Here is a 15353-nt window from a genome sequence, read left to right on the forward strand (position 1 = left end):
TAGATTCCTTCATATTTCCCAGAGAAATCAAAATCAGTGCTGCAAGTCATAGATGGGAAGGGAAGAAAGAATTGTTACCCCCACTCCTGTGTTATGTGTGATGCTGGATCTTTGTGCAAGGGATTAGGATTTTACCCTAAACTCTTAAATGCATAAATTGACCTACTACCTCGTTAACTCTTAATCAGAAAATGGTAAATACATGTTTTTTAATAGGACTGCAAATGGTCTTTTTTTCTATTCTTTCAGGTCTTTGCTGATATACATGTAATCAACAGATTTGTCAGACTCTCCCGTGTGACCTACAACTTTCACAAATAGACAAAATGAAGCTAAAGCATACTATCAATCCTGTTCTTCTGCAGTTAATAAATTTTATAATATTGATGTACTCATTTATAACATACATTCCATGGTACATACTATCTGGCTCAAGACAGACCATAGCAAAATCAAAGCAAATTAAAGCTAAACCTGTGAAAAACAAACCTGGTAGTTCATACAGGTCTGTTAATAGTTTGCATTGCTTAGCTTCGGTTTTATATCCTGGATGTGATACACTCGACAAAATTTTCAAGTATGCTAAAACTAAATTTAAGGACAAAAAACTCTTAGGAACACGTGAAGTCTTAAAAGAGGAAGATGAAATCCAGCCATCCGGAAAAGTTTTTAAAAAGGTAAGTTATTTTGTTGTCTGCCTTTTAACCTTTTTAAAAAAAACAAAGACTATTTTCCTTTACAACAACTACAAGTAGGGTGATACAGACAAACAAAGTTTCTTTCTTAGATTAAGTAGCCATGGAAAGAGCTAAGGATTATAATTCATTAATCCATGTTTAACACAAATCTAAAATATCTTTTTGCATTCTTTAGATATCCTTATTTATGGTTCCAGTCAAACAGGAAAAAGTGATGGTGAAATTATTATGCATGACTGTTCTCTGATTTTTTGGGGGAATGTGCTGCTTGTTAAAAATCTAGAGGTGGAAGAGGAGCATGTGAGAAATGGGTTGACATTTGTGGTCAGTGAAAGATCTTACTCACATTGCTCTAAACTTTCATAGACAATGTACAATATGAAAAACCTAACTGCCTAAGCAGAAGTCAAGTAATATTTCCTCCATTATTTCACATTATTTAAACTCTATAACAGCATGATTTTGAGATAGTATTATCAGGACTTGCATATATGTACATAAAATCTGCATGCTGCAATGCAGTTCATCGCAGATGTGGTATTCTCAACCAAGTGTGTGCTGATCAGAAACCAGTAGTCACCAGTATCATGCTCTTTAGGACTTCCAGGAAGGGTTAAAAGGGCTGCCATCTTCCCAGCAAAAGATTAATTTTGGTGGCAATACCCTCTTTGTAGTGGGGAACCTGCTTTACTTTGAATATTGTCAACAGGGATTTTTTAACCCCACATATGTGGTGTTTTATTTATAAAAATGTGGTTAAAGTACCCCTATATTTATATATGTGTATTTATCAACAATTGTTAGCATATGTTAGTTCTGTTTTAAATTGTCTTACAGAGGAGCGCTAATTGATGGGGAATCTTTTCCTCAGCTCTGGAGATAATGTGCTGTTAAGAGAGAAATACTGCATAGAAGCATTTGCTTTCATAATGAGTGGGTACATATAATCTACCTTAATGCACAGCTCCTAACTTTGTTGGCCTGTAAAATAAGCAAAAGAGCAAGTTAATGTTTCATATAAACTGGGCCTGCTTCTGAGTACAGATTAACATTTTGGCCACAGGCAGTCTTTGGGGGTTTGTTTTCTAAGCATAATTAATGACATAAAGGGTAAGCATTAGGAAGCTTTAGACTATTCCATTATGCAAGTAAGTGTCTTGGAAGTACTGGAAAACTGAAAAATGTAGAAATTGACCTACTTATGATTTATTTTCTCTAAATCTTCAATCAGGGCATTTTAACTAAGCTTCAGACAACAGTTCATTATGGTAATTGGCACATTTGATGCTGTGCTGTTTTGCTCCATGGGGTGGCACTGCTACACAAGATTGCTTTTAGAATTTCTTAGTGTTTTCATTTTGTGTTAAGAAATACTGTATTTTCTTTAAAATCTGATTTTAAAAGGTTTAGCAAACAAATCAGACTGTAAAAGTTTTACAAGATACTTTGCACATTTTGAGATAAATGGTAAGATTCCTGTTGAAATCAGTGAGAGTTTTGACAATGAGTTTCATCAGCGAGGACGGAGAGAATTGGCTTGTATATATTTTGAAATGGGACTTTGGCCTAATTGTTGTCTCTGAAGTCAATGGTAAAACTTCCAGTTTCTACTGTAATTCCCTGCAACTTTACTGTAAGGAACATATTCTAAAAATTGTTTGAAGACTAACACATGCATCTGCTAGACATATTACAACCTTACAACAAATCTATATGTAATGTCTTTTTAGAAGTATCTTATTTTTCAAGTAATTGGTCTAAAGCCATGATGCCTATCCCCTAGAACAGATTAACTAACACTTTAGTTGAGTAACTACTAACTCTGTGGTCTTTTTCCTAGTTTTCCCATTTTATATCCTTCTTATCATCTAGTTCTCTCCATAAAGGCAGCTTGTCAATGGTCAGAGCAAGCTTTTGAAAATTTATATAATTCTTAACTTTTATTTATATAGTATATTCATAAACCTTAAACTATTTACAAAGGGTAGTAATTATTATTGCCAGTTGGGAAGAGTACCAACTGGTGAGAAATGATTTGTCTATGGTCACTCAGTAAGTCAGTGGTATTGGTCACCCCATTTCAAAAAGGATATTTCAAAATTCGAAACTGTTCAGAAAAGGGTGATGAGAATGATTAGGATAACGGAAAAAATCTCATATGAAATTCAGAGGGGTAGCCGTGTTAGTCTGTTTTTAGCAAAACAGTGAGAGTCCTGTGGCACCTTAAAGACTAACAGATTTATTTGGGCATAAGCTTTTGTGGGCAGAAACCCACTTTGTCAGATGCATCATGTGGGTTTTCGTGGGTTTCTGCCCACGAAAGCTTATGCCCACATAAATTTGTTAGTCTTTAAGGGCCACAGGACTCTCGCTGTTCTCATATGAAAAGAGAATAAAAAGATTGGAATTGGAAGACTGATGAGAGATGACCTGGTAGAAGTATATAGAATAATGAATAATCTAGAACACGTAGCTCAGGAGCTTCAGTTCTCCCTATCTTATAACAATGTTTCATAACACTGAATTTAAATAATGGAAAATTCAAAACTACTGGTAAAAGGAATACATTTTCACACCATGTGGGACTGTAGAATTCACTGCCACATGATGTCATTGAGGCCAAAACCATAGCAAAATTCAGAGAGATTGGAGATTGATACAACCAAAAATAAAAATATCCCAAGTTGTAATAGTTAATGCTAACATACATTTTGGAAGAGAGATTAAGCCTCATTCTTCAGGGTTAAAATGATCTCTAACTATTAGGAAGAGACCTAAAGTGGAGGGCAGATTAACCAGTATGTGCCTATTGTGGGGTTTCTTGCATCTTTTCTCTGAAGCATCTGGTACTGGCCGTTGTCAGAAATAAGACATTGGATGAGAATGAGATGGATTATAGGTCTGATCCAGTATGGCAGTTCCTGTGTTTTGGATATATGCAGGGTGCTTCTATCTGAGAGTGTATACATTTAAAAAACAAAACGCTGCATTTGGATTTATAGCAGTGAATGCCGGGGGGAGGGGGGAAGTTGGCTTTGTGTACTTTGGGTTTTTATTATTTATTTTTATTATTTTTAAAAACAAAATAATCATGTTTGGAATAAATAATTATAACGTTTGTAGGGTAGTATTTTCAAAAGTGCTGAGCCGTGGCATAATTACTCCCAGTTGATTTGAGTGAGAGTGGAGTTGGTCCAAGGCTGAGCACTTTTTAAAAACCCCACTCCTGGGCAAATATGTAGAGAGACAGTGTGCGTGAGGTAATATCATTACTGGACCAGCTTCTCTTGGTATCTTTCCCAGGCCTGAGGAAGAGCTCTGTGTAGCTCAAAAGCTTCTTTCTCTTGCCAACAGAAGTTGGTCCAACAAAAGATATTACTTTACCCAACTTGTTTTTCTAATATCCTGGGACCAACATGGCTACAATAACACTGCATGGAGGGGTATGTGACAGAGATTTGTCCAAGAACCACTCAAGAATTATTCTTTAATGTGTTACACTAAATATCTGGAAATGTTTTATTTGTATATAATGACTTCCCCCCTGTTTTAAAGTATTATATGTATATTAACTTTCATAATCTGTATAATTTTAGTAATTAATTTGCTGTTTAGCTAAATGAAAAAAATCAGATGCACTAGAGGGCAGTATTTATTTATTTTCTCTACTCTTAAGGTTGACTGCTTCTTCAGGAGAACTTTAAGCGCTACTTCAGTGTCTCATATTTCTGACAACGTTTGAATATAAATGTCTGCTGAATGAGAGATTTTTATATTACTTTTGGCCTCTTAGACCCTGTAAACATGTATGTGCATACTTAACTTTACATATATGAGTAGTCCCCATAGGACAAGTTAAGCATGTACAAAAATGTTTGAAGGATTGTGATCTTTACATAGTAAACAAGTTATCAAAATTGGCATTAAGTGCTGTACACTGGAAAGTGCCTCTGTAAACAATGACACTATGTTCCTCTTGTACTCTCTATGGTTTAAGAGCCCAAAGTTGTCGTAAATTATTTTAACAACCAGAAAACCCTTTTCTTAACAATGATGAAATCAAAATGCAAATTAACCCATGATCATTTTAAAAATCCACTATAGGCATTATCTTAGAAAGGCTCTGAACCATTGATTTCAAATGTGTCTTTGTTTTTTTTCCTGAACTATCAAAATGAATTACGAGGAAGAAAGTATTCTACCCTACCCCATTTAATAGAAATACTAAAGCAGTGAAAGGAAAATTCTAAAAACATTTTTCAAAATTCTCTTTTGATAGATAAATATCTTTACATTATTTTTTATATGCCTTGAGGAGGAAAAATTGCCTTAGTATTTTTGAGGAGTGTTAATTGGTGGTGGGGGGTGAAGGGGCATGGTGCTTTTTAAAAAAAAAAGAAAAAAAAAAAGGGTTATCTCCACGTGTGTAAAGATTAACCTCTTTTTATAATATAAATTGACCTTCTAACGCCAGCTACTGAACTGTGACAGAGGTAGGGGACCAAGGGAAAATACAGTGGGTCAGAAGTTTAGGTAGGAGTGTGAACATGAGGTCAGGGGATTGGAAGGGAAATTAATTTGGTAGTAGGGTGCTTAGAGGAAGGGATGGCTAAACCAGAGAGGCAGTGAGAGCTAACGCCTCTGCAATGGAAATATTTCACAGGTACCACCCCTGCCTAAAGCCGCAGATGTGAGAGTGGGATCTGGAGGGGCTGGAGCAGCACCTGCAACACCTGGAATTGGGTCAGGGAGCAGGTGGGAACCACTGGGATCCCCATTCCCAGTCTGGAACGAGCAGCCTCTCTGCTGCCGAATCTCTAACTCTCCTCACAACCTCTCCTGTCACTCTCCCCCATTCACAGCGATCTTCTGCCCCTCTATTTGGAGGGATGATGAGAGGCTTTGTCTCACATCCTCAAAAAATTTGTGCTGGGGAAGGCAGGAGGAAGTGGCATGTAAATGGTGGCAGGATGTTGGCATGTCATGAAAAGAGGAACAAACGATGCAGGGGACCATAGAGCTTGGGGTAAGGAAAGTGAGTTTAGGGAATCAAGGAAGCATATGTGTCTGTGCAGGGAGATTAAGGATATATCTACATGGCAATTAGACGGTGTGGTTGCAGCTCATGTATATGTACCTGCGCTAGCTTTGCTCTAACCTAGCTTTGGTACCATTATTGAAGCCATGGCAGCATGTGATGTTACCCAGTGTGCTTGTACAACCCATGTTGGTGAGCACGCCCCTACACTTCACTGCCTCAGTATCTGAGGTAGCTAGTAGAGTTAAAATTTCCCTTGTGAATAAAATCTCTTTCCAGCTCCCCAAATGCACCTGTGTCCTCTGGAAGGCACTAGTTAGTTGGCATCAAAAGATCTGCTGGAGCAGGACTCCCCTCCTTCAGATGTCTTATGCCAAATTAGTTTAAACTTTAGATATAACATGTAAACAAAAATCTTTGTTGAAGGGTTAAAGTTAAAATTGCTAATTTAAGAGATCCATTTCCACTCATCTCCTAGGAATGTGTTGTTTTGACCTTTTCATGTATGTCTGCAAATTATATTGGCAGACAATGTTAAGTTTGGGTAGACTGTGTAAATCACATGGGGAGATAGAGATAAATATTACATGGCAGTAGTACCCTGGTTGGATCTCTTAGTATAACAAGCTCAGAGTAGGATCTGGTGGTGGTGATCTTAAGTGAGTCCTGCTGCTCACTGTACCAGGTGGCTTTATACCTAGAGCTGTCAGTGAAACTGATTTCCAGGTCTGCAAAGAATGTTGAGTCTCTTGAAAAACAGGATGAAAATCTAAAAAAAATTATTATTATTATTATTATTATTATTATTATTTTTTACAGAACAGTTAAATACACAATATTTTGTTTAAAAAACACCAAGATAGCAGGAATGTTTGTGTTTCCAAAATGAAATAAGCTCCATGGGTTCCTGGGCTCCCTGGCTTTGGCAGCCAGTCAGAGGAGCTGCTGGGAGCTTGGGAACCAGTTCCTTTGCTGCACATTTTTTGTTGAGGGAGATATTTCTTCATGAATATCCCCAGTACCTGTCTCTGCTATTGCTCACAGCTTTGTTAAAAAGCAACAGCTAAACAGAGTTAACAAGAGTTAGGTCAGTTTCACAGCTGCTGTTCAGTGGTGGGTAGATGTGAAATTTGTAACAATCATGTCCATTTTAGTCAGCTTTCTGAGCTCTCAAGCTCTATGGCTCTGCAGCAGCCTGGGTTTCCTAGGCCAAGGCTGGGGAGCCCAGGCTTCTCAGCCAAATAGTTGCCATGGACCTGGGGAGTCTGGAATCCTTGACTTCCCAGAAGCCTGCCAGGTAGGCTGCAGAGGTGCTAGGAAGGGTAGCTAGGCAGATGGACAAACTGGTAGGAAACCAGGCAGGTTTCCATCCAAGTAAAGCAAATGGGATATTAGAGAAAATATTTTACTACCATGCTTTTATCCTTTTCTTAATGTGGAATAAACCTTTTAAAATTTTTAATACTTAAGGGTTAATTAGTATGGTGTTTAGCATGGCCTTAGAAGACCCCAAATGCTGTAGACATACCATACTTCCCAAGTGGGGAGCAGAAACAAAGACTGTGATGTGTTAGGAGATGTCACAGTCCTTGTGAATTGTGGAACTGAACGGTGTGCCAGTTCTCGGGGATGGTAGTGGGCAAATGTTTTGAGAGGGACAGTATGAGGGAGAGGATGTCCCAACGTTTTGAACTACATCCGTGCTGTGCTGCTTATACATGGTTTGTGGTCCACCGTATGCCACACGCTCCCTACAGACAGTTTCAGTTCCCTCAACAATCACATTGTTTCCTTGTATAGAGCCTTTTAACTTGGACTTTGAGGGACAAAACCTCAAACCTACAATGCAATGTCCTTTGGTAAACTTTGATAATGAAAGTGATTTATTTCAGTTGTATTTTTAGATTTACATCATTTGTATTTTCACATGGCATAAGGCATAATAAAGATCTTCACTGAAACCCCGGGCTTACCCTTTTCTAATTTACACTTAAATACATCTATATTTCTTTCTTAGGTCATCCTTGGAAAATACACCTGGCTCTCATATGATGAAGTCTACATTAAAGCTGCTAATTTTGGAAATGGCTTAGCAGTATTGGGGCAGCAACCAAAGACTAACGTTGCCATCTTCTGTGAGACTAGAGCAGAGTGGATGATCATTGCACAGGCCTGCTTTATGTACAATTACCAACGTAAGTACTTTTCTTTGTTTACCCAGTAATTTTAATGGCTTTTGGTCTCATGATACAATCTGAAAATTTAAATTGGTCTTGAGTTCACTTAATGTATTAGAAGTATATTTTATTATTTGAAATATTTTACCATTTTATAGAATGTACACAATCTCAAATGAAAAATATCTATTGTGCTAAGCTCAGTCTGTCCAACTCTGTTCTGGTGTGTTAGGTTTCTGCATCTACTGGTTTGTAATATGTGTGTGTTCTATGAAACCTGGATCCACAATTGTAGTAGTCTCAATAAATATATAAAAGTTAGATAAGTATATCTTCCTGAGACCAGTTTGTGCTTTGCTTCTCCGTGAGAGGTGAGCAATGATGAGAAACAATCTTTAATTTTTTTTTGGTATCAAATAAGTGCAGGTTGTCTTAGTTCTTTTACAATAAAATAAAATAAAATATAAAATAAATAAAAAACCCTCTAAGAATTAATTGAATCTAAGTGATTGAGACAGATGTGTATCTACATTTTATATGGTTTAGGTTTCAGATTGCACACTTGCTGTCATTTTTTGCATTATAATCTGACTTTTTCATTGTTATAAATTTGACTTGAATAGCATTTATGTTCATTTTATTACATCAGACCAAAACTGTATACCAGTATATCTGAGATTACCCAATTTTCTTTCAACCTTGTCTGTTATCCACCACTTCACCGTCGTGAATTGACCTCTGAAGTTAAGTTTCCTGTTTTAAGTAAAGTTAACTGGATTTAAATCACTTGCACTTTAATTAGCTACATTGTTCGTTTAGGATTAATAGTTCAGGAACGCATTTTGGTTGGCCATGTAGGTCTCCTAAATCTCATTTATCTGTCTTAATTCTCTCCTTTCTTCCTTTTTCTCCCTCCTCCTGTTGCATTTATATTCCTTCTGGTCTCTTTCATTTCCACCTACCACTTTTCTGTATTTGCACCAAAACTCTACATCAGAGATCCTGGAACAGGGACCAGTCATTTCAGAGTCAAGACAGTGTCAGGAGCTGGCCTAAGACATTGAAGCCTCATTGCTTACATTTCACATTTAATATGATGGTAGTGTAGGCTTTATGGCACTATATTTAAACTTGTTTCCTTAATTTCTTAAGGATAATGTCCAGCTAACAGTGACTAGCTTCATTTGAAGGATTGTGGTAACATTTGTTAGAATGCATGCATTTTTTAAAGGCAATTGTAAGTTCACTGTTTTATGTGACATGCTGGGGGAGACTTTCTATTAGTATGAATTGAGCACCTACCTCTCCTTTTTGCCTTTTCAAAATCTTCCTCCATAATGTTCCTCTTACTGTACTGTAGCCTATTTTACTGCAACAGTTATTATGAAGGGAGCCTCTTGACTGAAGAATTCCCAGCCTCCTTCATGAGGTGTAATCAAATCTTTCATTTGGGGGACCTCATCCAGAAGAAATCAGATGTTGAAAGAGCTCAAGAACACCATTTTCACTGTGAGATCTCTGTGTTGGTGATTATGCATGTTTTACTGGCTCCAAAAGGATGAAATACAGGCTCTAGTGAACACACAGCCATGTATTATTGATTCCCTACCATGATGATCAGCTCTTGTCAGGGAGCATCATTTTCTCTTCCTACCTGAGCTGTACATGTAACAGATATATCCAGCCTTGACTGGTGGCTCATCTGAGTCCAACTGTTTGTTCAGCAGGAAGAGGTCACACTCAATGTATTGGAATCCAGGGCAGTCAAGAGCCATACACATCTCTCCATCTGCTAGGCAATGAAAGCCATCCTAGCAGATTACCTGAGCCACAAATACTATACTCATCATGAGTGGTCTCTGAAACATGCTGTAATCAAGTCCGTATTTCAGAATTAGGGGAACTCCTGAATAGATTTATTTTGGCACTAGACACAACACTCCTCAGTTCTCTAGATTCTGGGGTCAAAATTTCCTGTGTCATCCATCTTACGCTTTTACTCCCAAGTGTAATCAGGAAGATTAAAAACAAGGTAGAACCCATGTGACTTTTTCACAGCGCCAAAGTTAAAATAACAAATATAGTTCACAGACTTGTTGTCTATGAAAACAACCTTTCCCATATCTTGGTCTTGGAAATGGGGTCAGATCTTGCATCGAGAAGATTGGAACATGTTACCTCAGGAGGAACAGAAAGCAGTTATTTAGTGGAGATGTATTGGTTATTAATGAGAATCTAAAGTCCTCAACTAAGCCTTGTGCTTTTGAAATGGTAGAGAATTTTCAGCATGGGTGCGCAGGAGGAGAAACAACATAATCAGGTCACCACACTGGACTGTGACTTGGGAAACATGGTTTCTGGGTGCTATCATTGACCTGCTTTGTGACATTGGATAAGTTTCTTAGCCCCCTCTGTGCCTTCCCACCCCAGTCTTGTATATTTGGATTGTAAGATACACAGTCCCTAAGTATCTATACAGTACCTAACACAATAGGGCTCTGATCTCAGTTGAGATCTCTAGGCACTATTATAATACAAATTATAACAATATTAGCCAAAATTGGGCACCTAAATTGACTAATCAGACATCTACACCCCATACTTTGAGACATGAATAAAATTGGCCTGATTTTTCCAGAGCACTTGTGGTTTCCAGTGACTTCAGTGGAAATGTGGGAGATAAACACTTCTGAAAATCAGGCCATTTTTTAAATTAAAATTCCTAACTTTAGGCACTGATAGTTGATGAATTTGTCTCTTGTCTCTTTTGTCATCTTCTGTTCCTTTTTATATTGGACTTTAGACTTACACTGGAAAATTAAGGGTTGTCTTAGAGTACTGTTAATATGCACCTCTCAGGCATGTTAGCATCTGAACAAGGATATTCCATTTAAAGGAATTATATCATAAAGGGCACTGTAACTGAATAGCCTCCTCATGGCTTCAGGGCAGCCCTGTAAGTGGCTCCTCACCTCAGTTTTCTTTTGAGTCCCCGGTAGCTCTATGAAAGCATGCACTTGAGACTATCAACATGATTTATTATTCAAATATAGTGCAAAAATCCCAAAGCATAGTCCATATCATCCCAATGCAAGTAGTCTTTAAAATTACATATCCTATTGGCCGTTTATGTAACTCATATCACTTTCTGATGTCTTCTGCCACACCCAGACTGTCAGTCCTCCTGTCCCTCTACCAGGACAGCCACCCCAGCCTTCTTTTTGGGGTGTAATTTCCCCCCTCACTCTTTCCTGGGACAATTGCCACAGCCTCTCTGCTGGTAGTCTCTAATGGTTCCTCTGGGGTCCACCTGTCCATCAAGGAGATGCCGGTGATTAAGCCCCTCCACTGATCCCCCTTCCTTCTGCCCTCTCTGTCCCTTGGTTCTGGCTCCCCAGCTTATAGCTGGCATGCTTCTGCTGCTGCTTCTCCTGCCTTCAGCCCTCTCTGGCACTGGCTGTCTGGTTTGGGGACACCAGCCAGCAAACCCCTTGCTGCTCTCCTGCCTCAGCCTTCGCCCAGGAACCACTTTCTCTCTGGCAACTCTTATTCTTGCTCTTCTGCTGACTGACTCCATTTGCTCTGACACATTGGATTCACCAGGCTACTTATAGCTCTCTAGGTGCTGCCCTGCCTCTTAATTTGCCCAGATGGGAGTCCCTGGAACAGGAGCACTGAACCAAGTTTCATTTAATGGGCCAAGCCACTTACTGTTGCAAGCCACTTACATGATTTGGTATAAAGTCTCTCCATGTGTTTAAGAACTACCATCCATACATTACTTCCTGTTGACGGTACACCATCCTTTGAGCAACTGGGGAAAGGTCCTCCTCTTTATTATCTGGGTTTCAAACTAGCATTACTGGTGGCTGTAACATTAACCAGAAGAATGAACCCTGAAGCTCAAACTTGTATGAGAATAAGCTGACTCTATTCTCCTTATCCAAATTCTTTCCTAAGATTAGTGCAGTAATTTTTTTTTCTGGAACCTCCTACTTCAGCAGTGTTAGCTCCATTGCAAAAACTAAGTGTAAAGGTGGCTTTGAATTATTAGCTAAATAGAACAAAATACATTAATCACCTAGAATATTTGTGACTTTTTAGAAACAAACCCCAGGAGAAGATAGTGTCTAAGGGTATGTCCATACTGCAGCTGGAAATTACACTTCCAGCTCTGGTATAAATATACCCTAAGGGTATGTCTACACTGCTGCTGGGAGCTTGCCTCCCAGTCCAGGTGTGCTGAGTTGCTCTGGCTCAGCTCTAGCTAGCATGCTAAAAATAGCAGTGTGGACATTGCGGCAGTGACAGCAGCTCAGGTTCTCAAGCTCTCCCGACCCATTGGGTTCAAGCTCAGGTGGATAGCTCACATTGCTATTTTTATCATGCTAGCATGAATCTGGCTACACAGGTTGGGAGGTATGCTCTCAGCTGCAGTTTAGACTCTCAGCTGCCCAGCTTCTCCATTCTATTCTCTCATGCACGTGAGTGTATTCCACTACCTGAAAGTTCAACAGCACATGTCACCCTACTTGAAGCAGCCTGGATGGGATATCTGAGAACTGTCTTCATTACAGTTTTGCAAGATTACTCTGTGAGATCTATTCAGACTTTTTTACACAGTATTATTTTGCTTTTAAGGTCTGAGTCTACACAGTGTAGGGAAGCAATCCTATAATTTTTAAATATTCCTTGGTGCCTATCATTTGATAATCTCCCAAGGATAGGGATCTGCATAGGTAATTCTCAAGAGAGCAGGGTTACTCACCTCTAACTGGAGTCCTCAGACTGTATTATCTGTGAAGATCCATCCTTCTCCACGTCTGTGGAATCCATTATATTCTAAATGAACACCCAAGGGAAAAAGATACAGATGCACAGATCATTTATTTTATCTTTGGAATGAAATAAGTTTACAAATTCTAAAAAGTCTTTTTATTAAAAAAATTCTAACATACTGAAATGTCTCAATGGATGGTGTAGAGTGGTGTTTGGAGTTGTTTGTGGGTTTTTTGTTTTTGGCTTAATGTTTTAAATTTTTGTTTTTGGCTTAATGTTTTAAATTCTTTCATTGAGACGTGCTTCAGCTCACTGTCTGACATACTGTTTAGTGTCAAAGCCATATATGATCTTGTGTGAACTTGGCTGACTTTTTTGCTGGCAGATAACATCACGCACTGTTCACATAGTCACTTAGAACAGAATGAATTATATTTTAACTAAATTTGGCAATATGGCAAATGATTCACTTATTGTGCTGCTGCTAAATTATACATATGAGTATTTGTATTTTTCCAATTTGCAGATATGGAAAGGAAGACTAAATATTCCTGCAATTCTGTTCCATACACTTGGAATGTAAAATGTAATATCTTTTATGCTACAATATGAACAAAATACATGCTAGTATATACAAGGGTCACACTCACTGACAGTCTGATGATGGATATAAAGTGTTTAGAAACCTGGTGTTAGGGTGTGTATTGACTTACTCCTATATTTCAGTGTATTTATATATGTCATGAATTGCACAAAATTAAGATATAATTTAGAAAAATCCTACATATTCAATTTTTTATACTTACATTTTATTTCAAGACCTATAAATTGTTTGATGTTTCAAAGAAGCTACGTGTATACAGGAGGGTGATTTAAACAGGTAATATAGCAGTTGCATTGTATTTTTCCCTCTTTCAAAATCAATTAATGCACAAAACTTTCCCACCCATTGGGAACAACTGAAAGACGTGAGTCAGTATTAAGTAACACCACAAAAACATAAGATCATACATTGGCTTTTCCCTAACACTCTCCTAATACATTGTTAATCTGAGATTGGGTGTCTCCGAGTTTTTCTGCCAGGAGGATTGGACTACCTCACAGCAGTCTTTTTAGTGAAAATATACTTTAAAAAAATCTGTTTGACACATAGTAGAGAGTGAATGAGTCTAATCTTAATGTGTGTGAAATCTTGGCCACATTGAAATCAATGAAAAAAATCCCATTGATTTCAATGGGGTGGTGATTTCACCCTATATGATTAGCTGATAAACTTAGTGCTTGGAAGTTTTTTGTTTTTGTTTTCTGGCTTTCCTTGGATCAATGCCATATGCAAATACACAAATAAAAGTTAAATTTCAGACTTGCTCATAAGATTGTATATGTAAGTCTCAGATGTGCCTGAGAAAGTGTTAGATTCCTTAGCTGAGAAATGATGACTTTGCAGATCAGCATTTAGGACTAACAGCTGCCATAGCTCACTTTTCTTTTTCTCCATGACGTCAGTACCCCCTTTTGTAAACTATATAAACCTCTCAGCTTAATCAGCTCTGTCACATAACTCGTTTGTTTTTCACTTGTTCGCTTTTGTAGGTGAATAATTAATTATATACATTATTATTCAAGAGATTATACTCTTCTCTCCAAGTACAGTGTTTTAATAGGCTAGCTGGTCTGGGGAAGCTTAATTTTTGCTAAGTTGTTTGTATAACAGGGGTCACTGGACTAAATGGAGAGAGCTCGTGGGAACTAGTAGAGCCACTCTTCTGTACTTTTCTCCCACCAAATTAAAGAAAACAATGTGCATGTGCATTTGCCCTGCAACAGTTCTGAACTATGATAGACTGTTTTAACAAGGGGAAAAAAAAAAGCTGACGATTAACTTTTTTGATTTTAAAAAAAGTTGTCTTCTTTTGTATTTTTCTTAGTATACCATTTTGAATTAGTAATTCCAAAAATTACATATTCTCTGATAGGCTGAGATTTTTTTTCTTTGGTGGTATTGGGACCAAAATATTAAATTACTAAAATAAAGCTAGTGCAAAAATATAATTAAATTGTAATGGACTTTTTCCCTGTTAAAATTTTCAGCAAACTCTAAATCTAGACAAAAAGCCAAGTGAAATTTAAAAATATCTAATTCTGATAATGTCACACAGCTTCTATGCTTGAATTTGCCATTGTAATAAATGATTATACCAAAGGTGAAAAGAACTAGTGATCTTGCAACTTGCTCAAGAGGTGAACTGCATTAAACTGTCTTCACACCTTAGTTAGTATTCCATTTTGGAAAAGTAAAGTTAGCTGTGCTTTTAGAATTATATTGTAGATTTTTTTTCTCTTTCCCTTTGAATGGCTCTTTCTTGCCTTTTCTCTTCTTCTGTTCTCTTCCCACACAATATATTGTAATAATGAAATTTGGTTGTACAATTTTTTTTTAAGTATGAAGTATTTACTGAAGTTTACAGCTTCCCAATCATAAGCTACTATTAAAATATGGAAGGTATTTAACAGAATAGTGCAGTTTTTCTGACCATGAAATCCTCCAGTGGGACCAGAATTTCATTCATCGTATCTATAATTCTGACTACTTACATAGTTATATATGTAGTGCAGTAAACCAATTGTTCTCTAACTTTGTGATGGTGGGCTTCACCAAAG

The 15353-nt window shown here is 37.6% G+C and overlaps 1 protein-coding gene across 6 annotated transcripts in view; it reads left to right on the plus strand.

Moving 5' to 3' along the window:
• ACSL3 (acyl-CoA synthetase long chain family member 3) overlaps positions 1-15353 on the plus strand; it is an 87508-nt gene that overhangs the window by 30504 nt on the left and 41651 nt on the right. For all 6 annotated transcript variants that reach the window (XM_067538970.1, XM_067538969.1, XM_067538971.1 and 3 more), the window contains 2 exons: positions 250-677; positions 7754-7931. In XM_067538970.1, the coding sequence (XP_067395071.1) occupies positions 327-677; positions 7754-7931 (529 nt within the window). In that variant the 5' untranslated portion in view covers positions 250-326. The remainder of the gene's footprint in view (positions 1-249; positions 678-7753; positions 7932-15353) is intronic.

This window comes from Emydura macquarii, unplaced genomic scaffold, assembly GCF_026122565.2.
Source record: "Emydura macquarii macquarii isolate MOO-44397 ecotype Brisbane River unplaced genomic scaffold, CSIRO-AGI_Emac_v2 contig_499, whole genome shotgun sequence".
Classification (NCBI taxonomy): domain Eukaryota; kingdom Metazoa; phylum Chordata; order Testudines; family Chelidae; genus Emydura; species Emydura macquarii.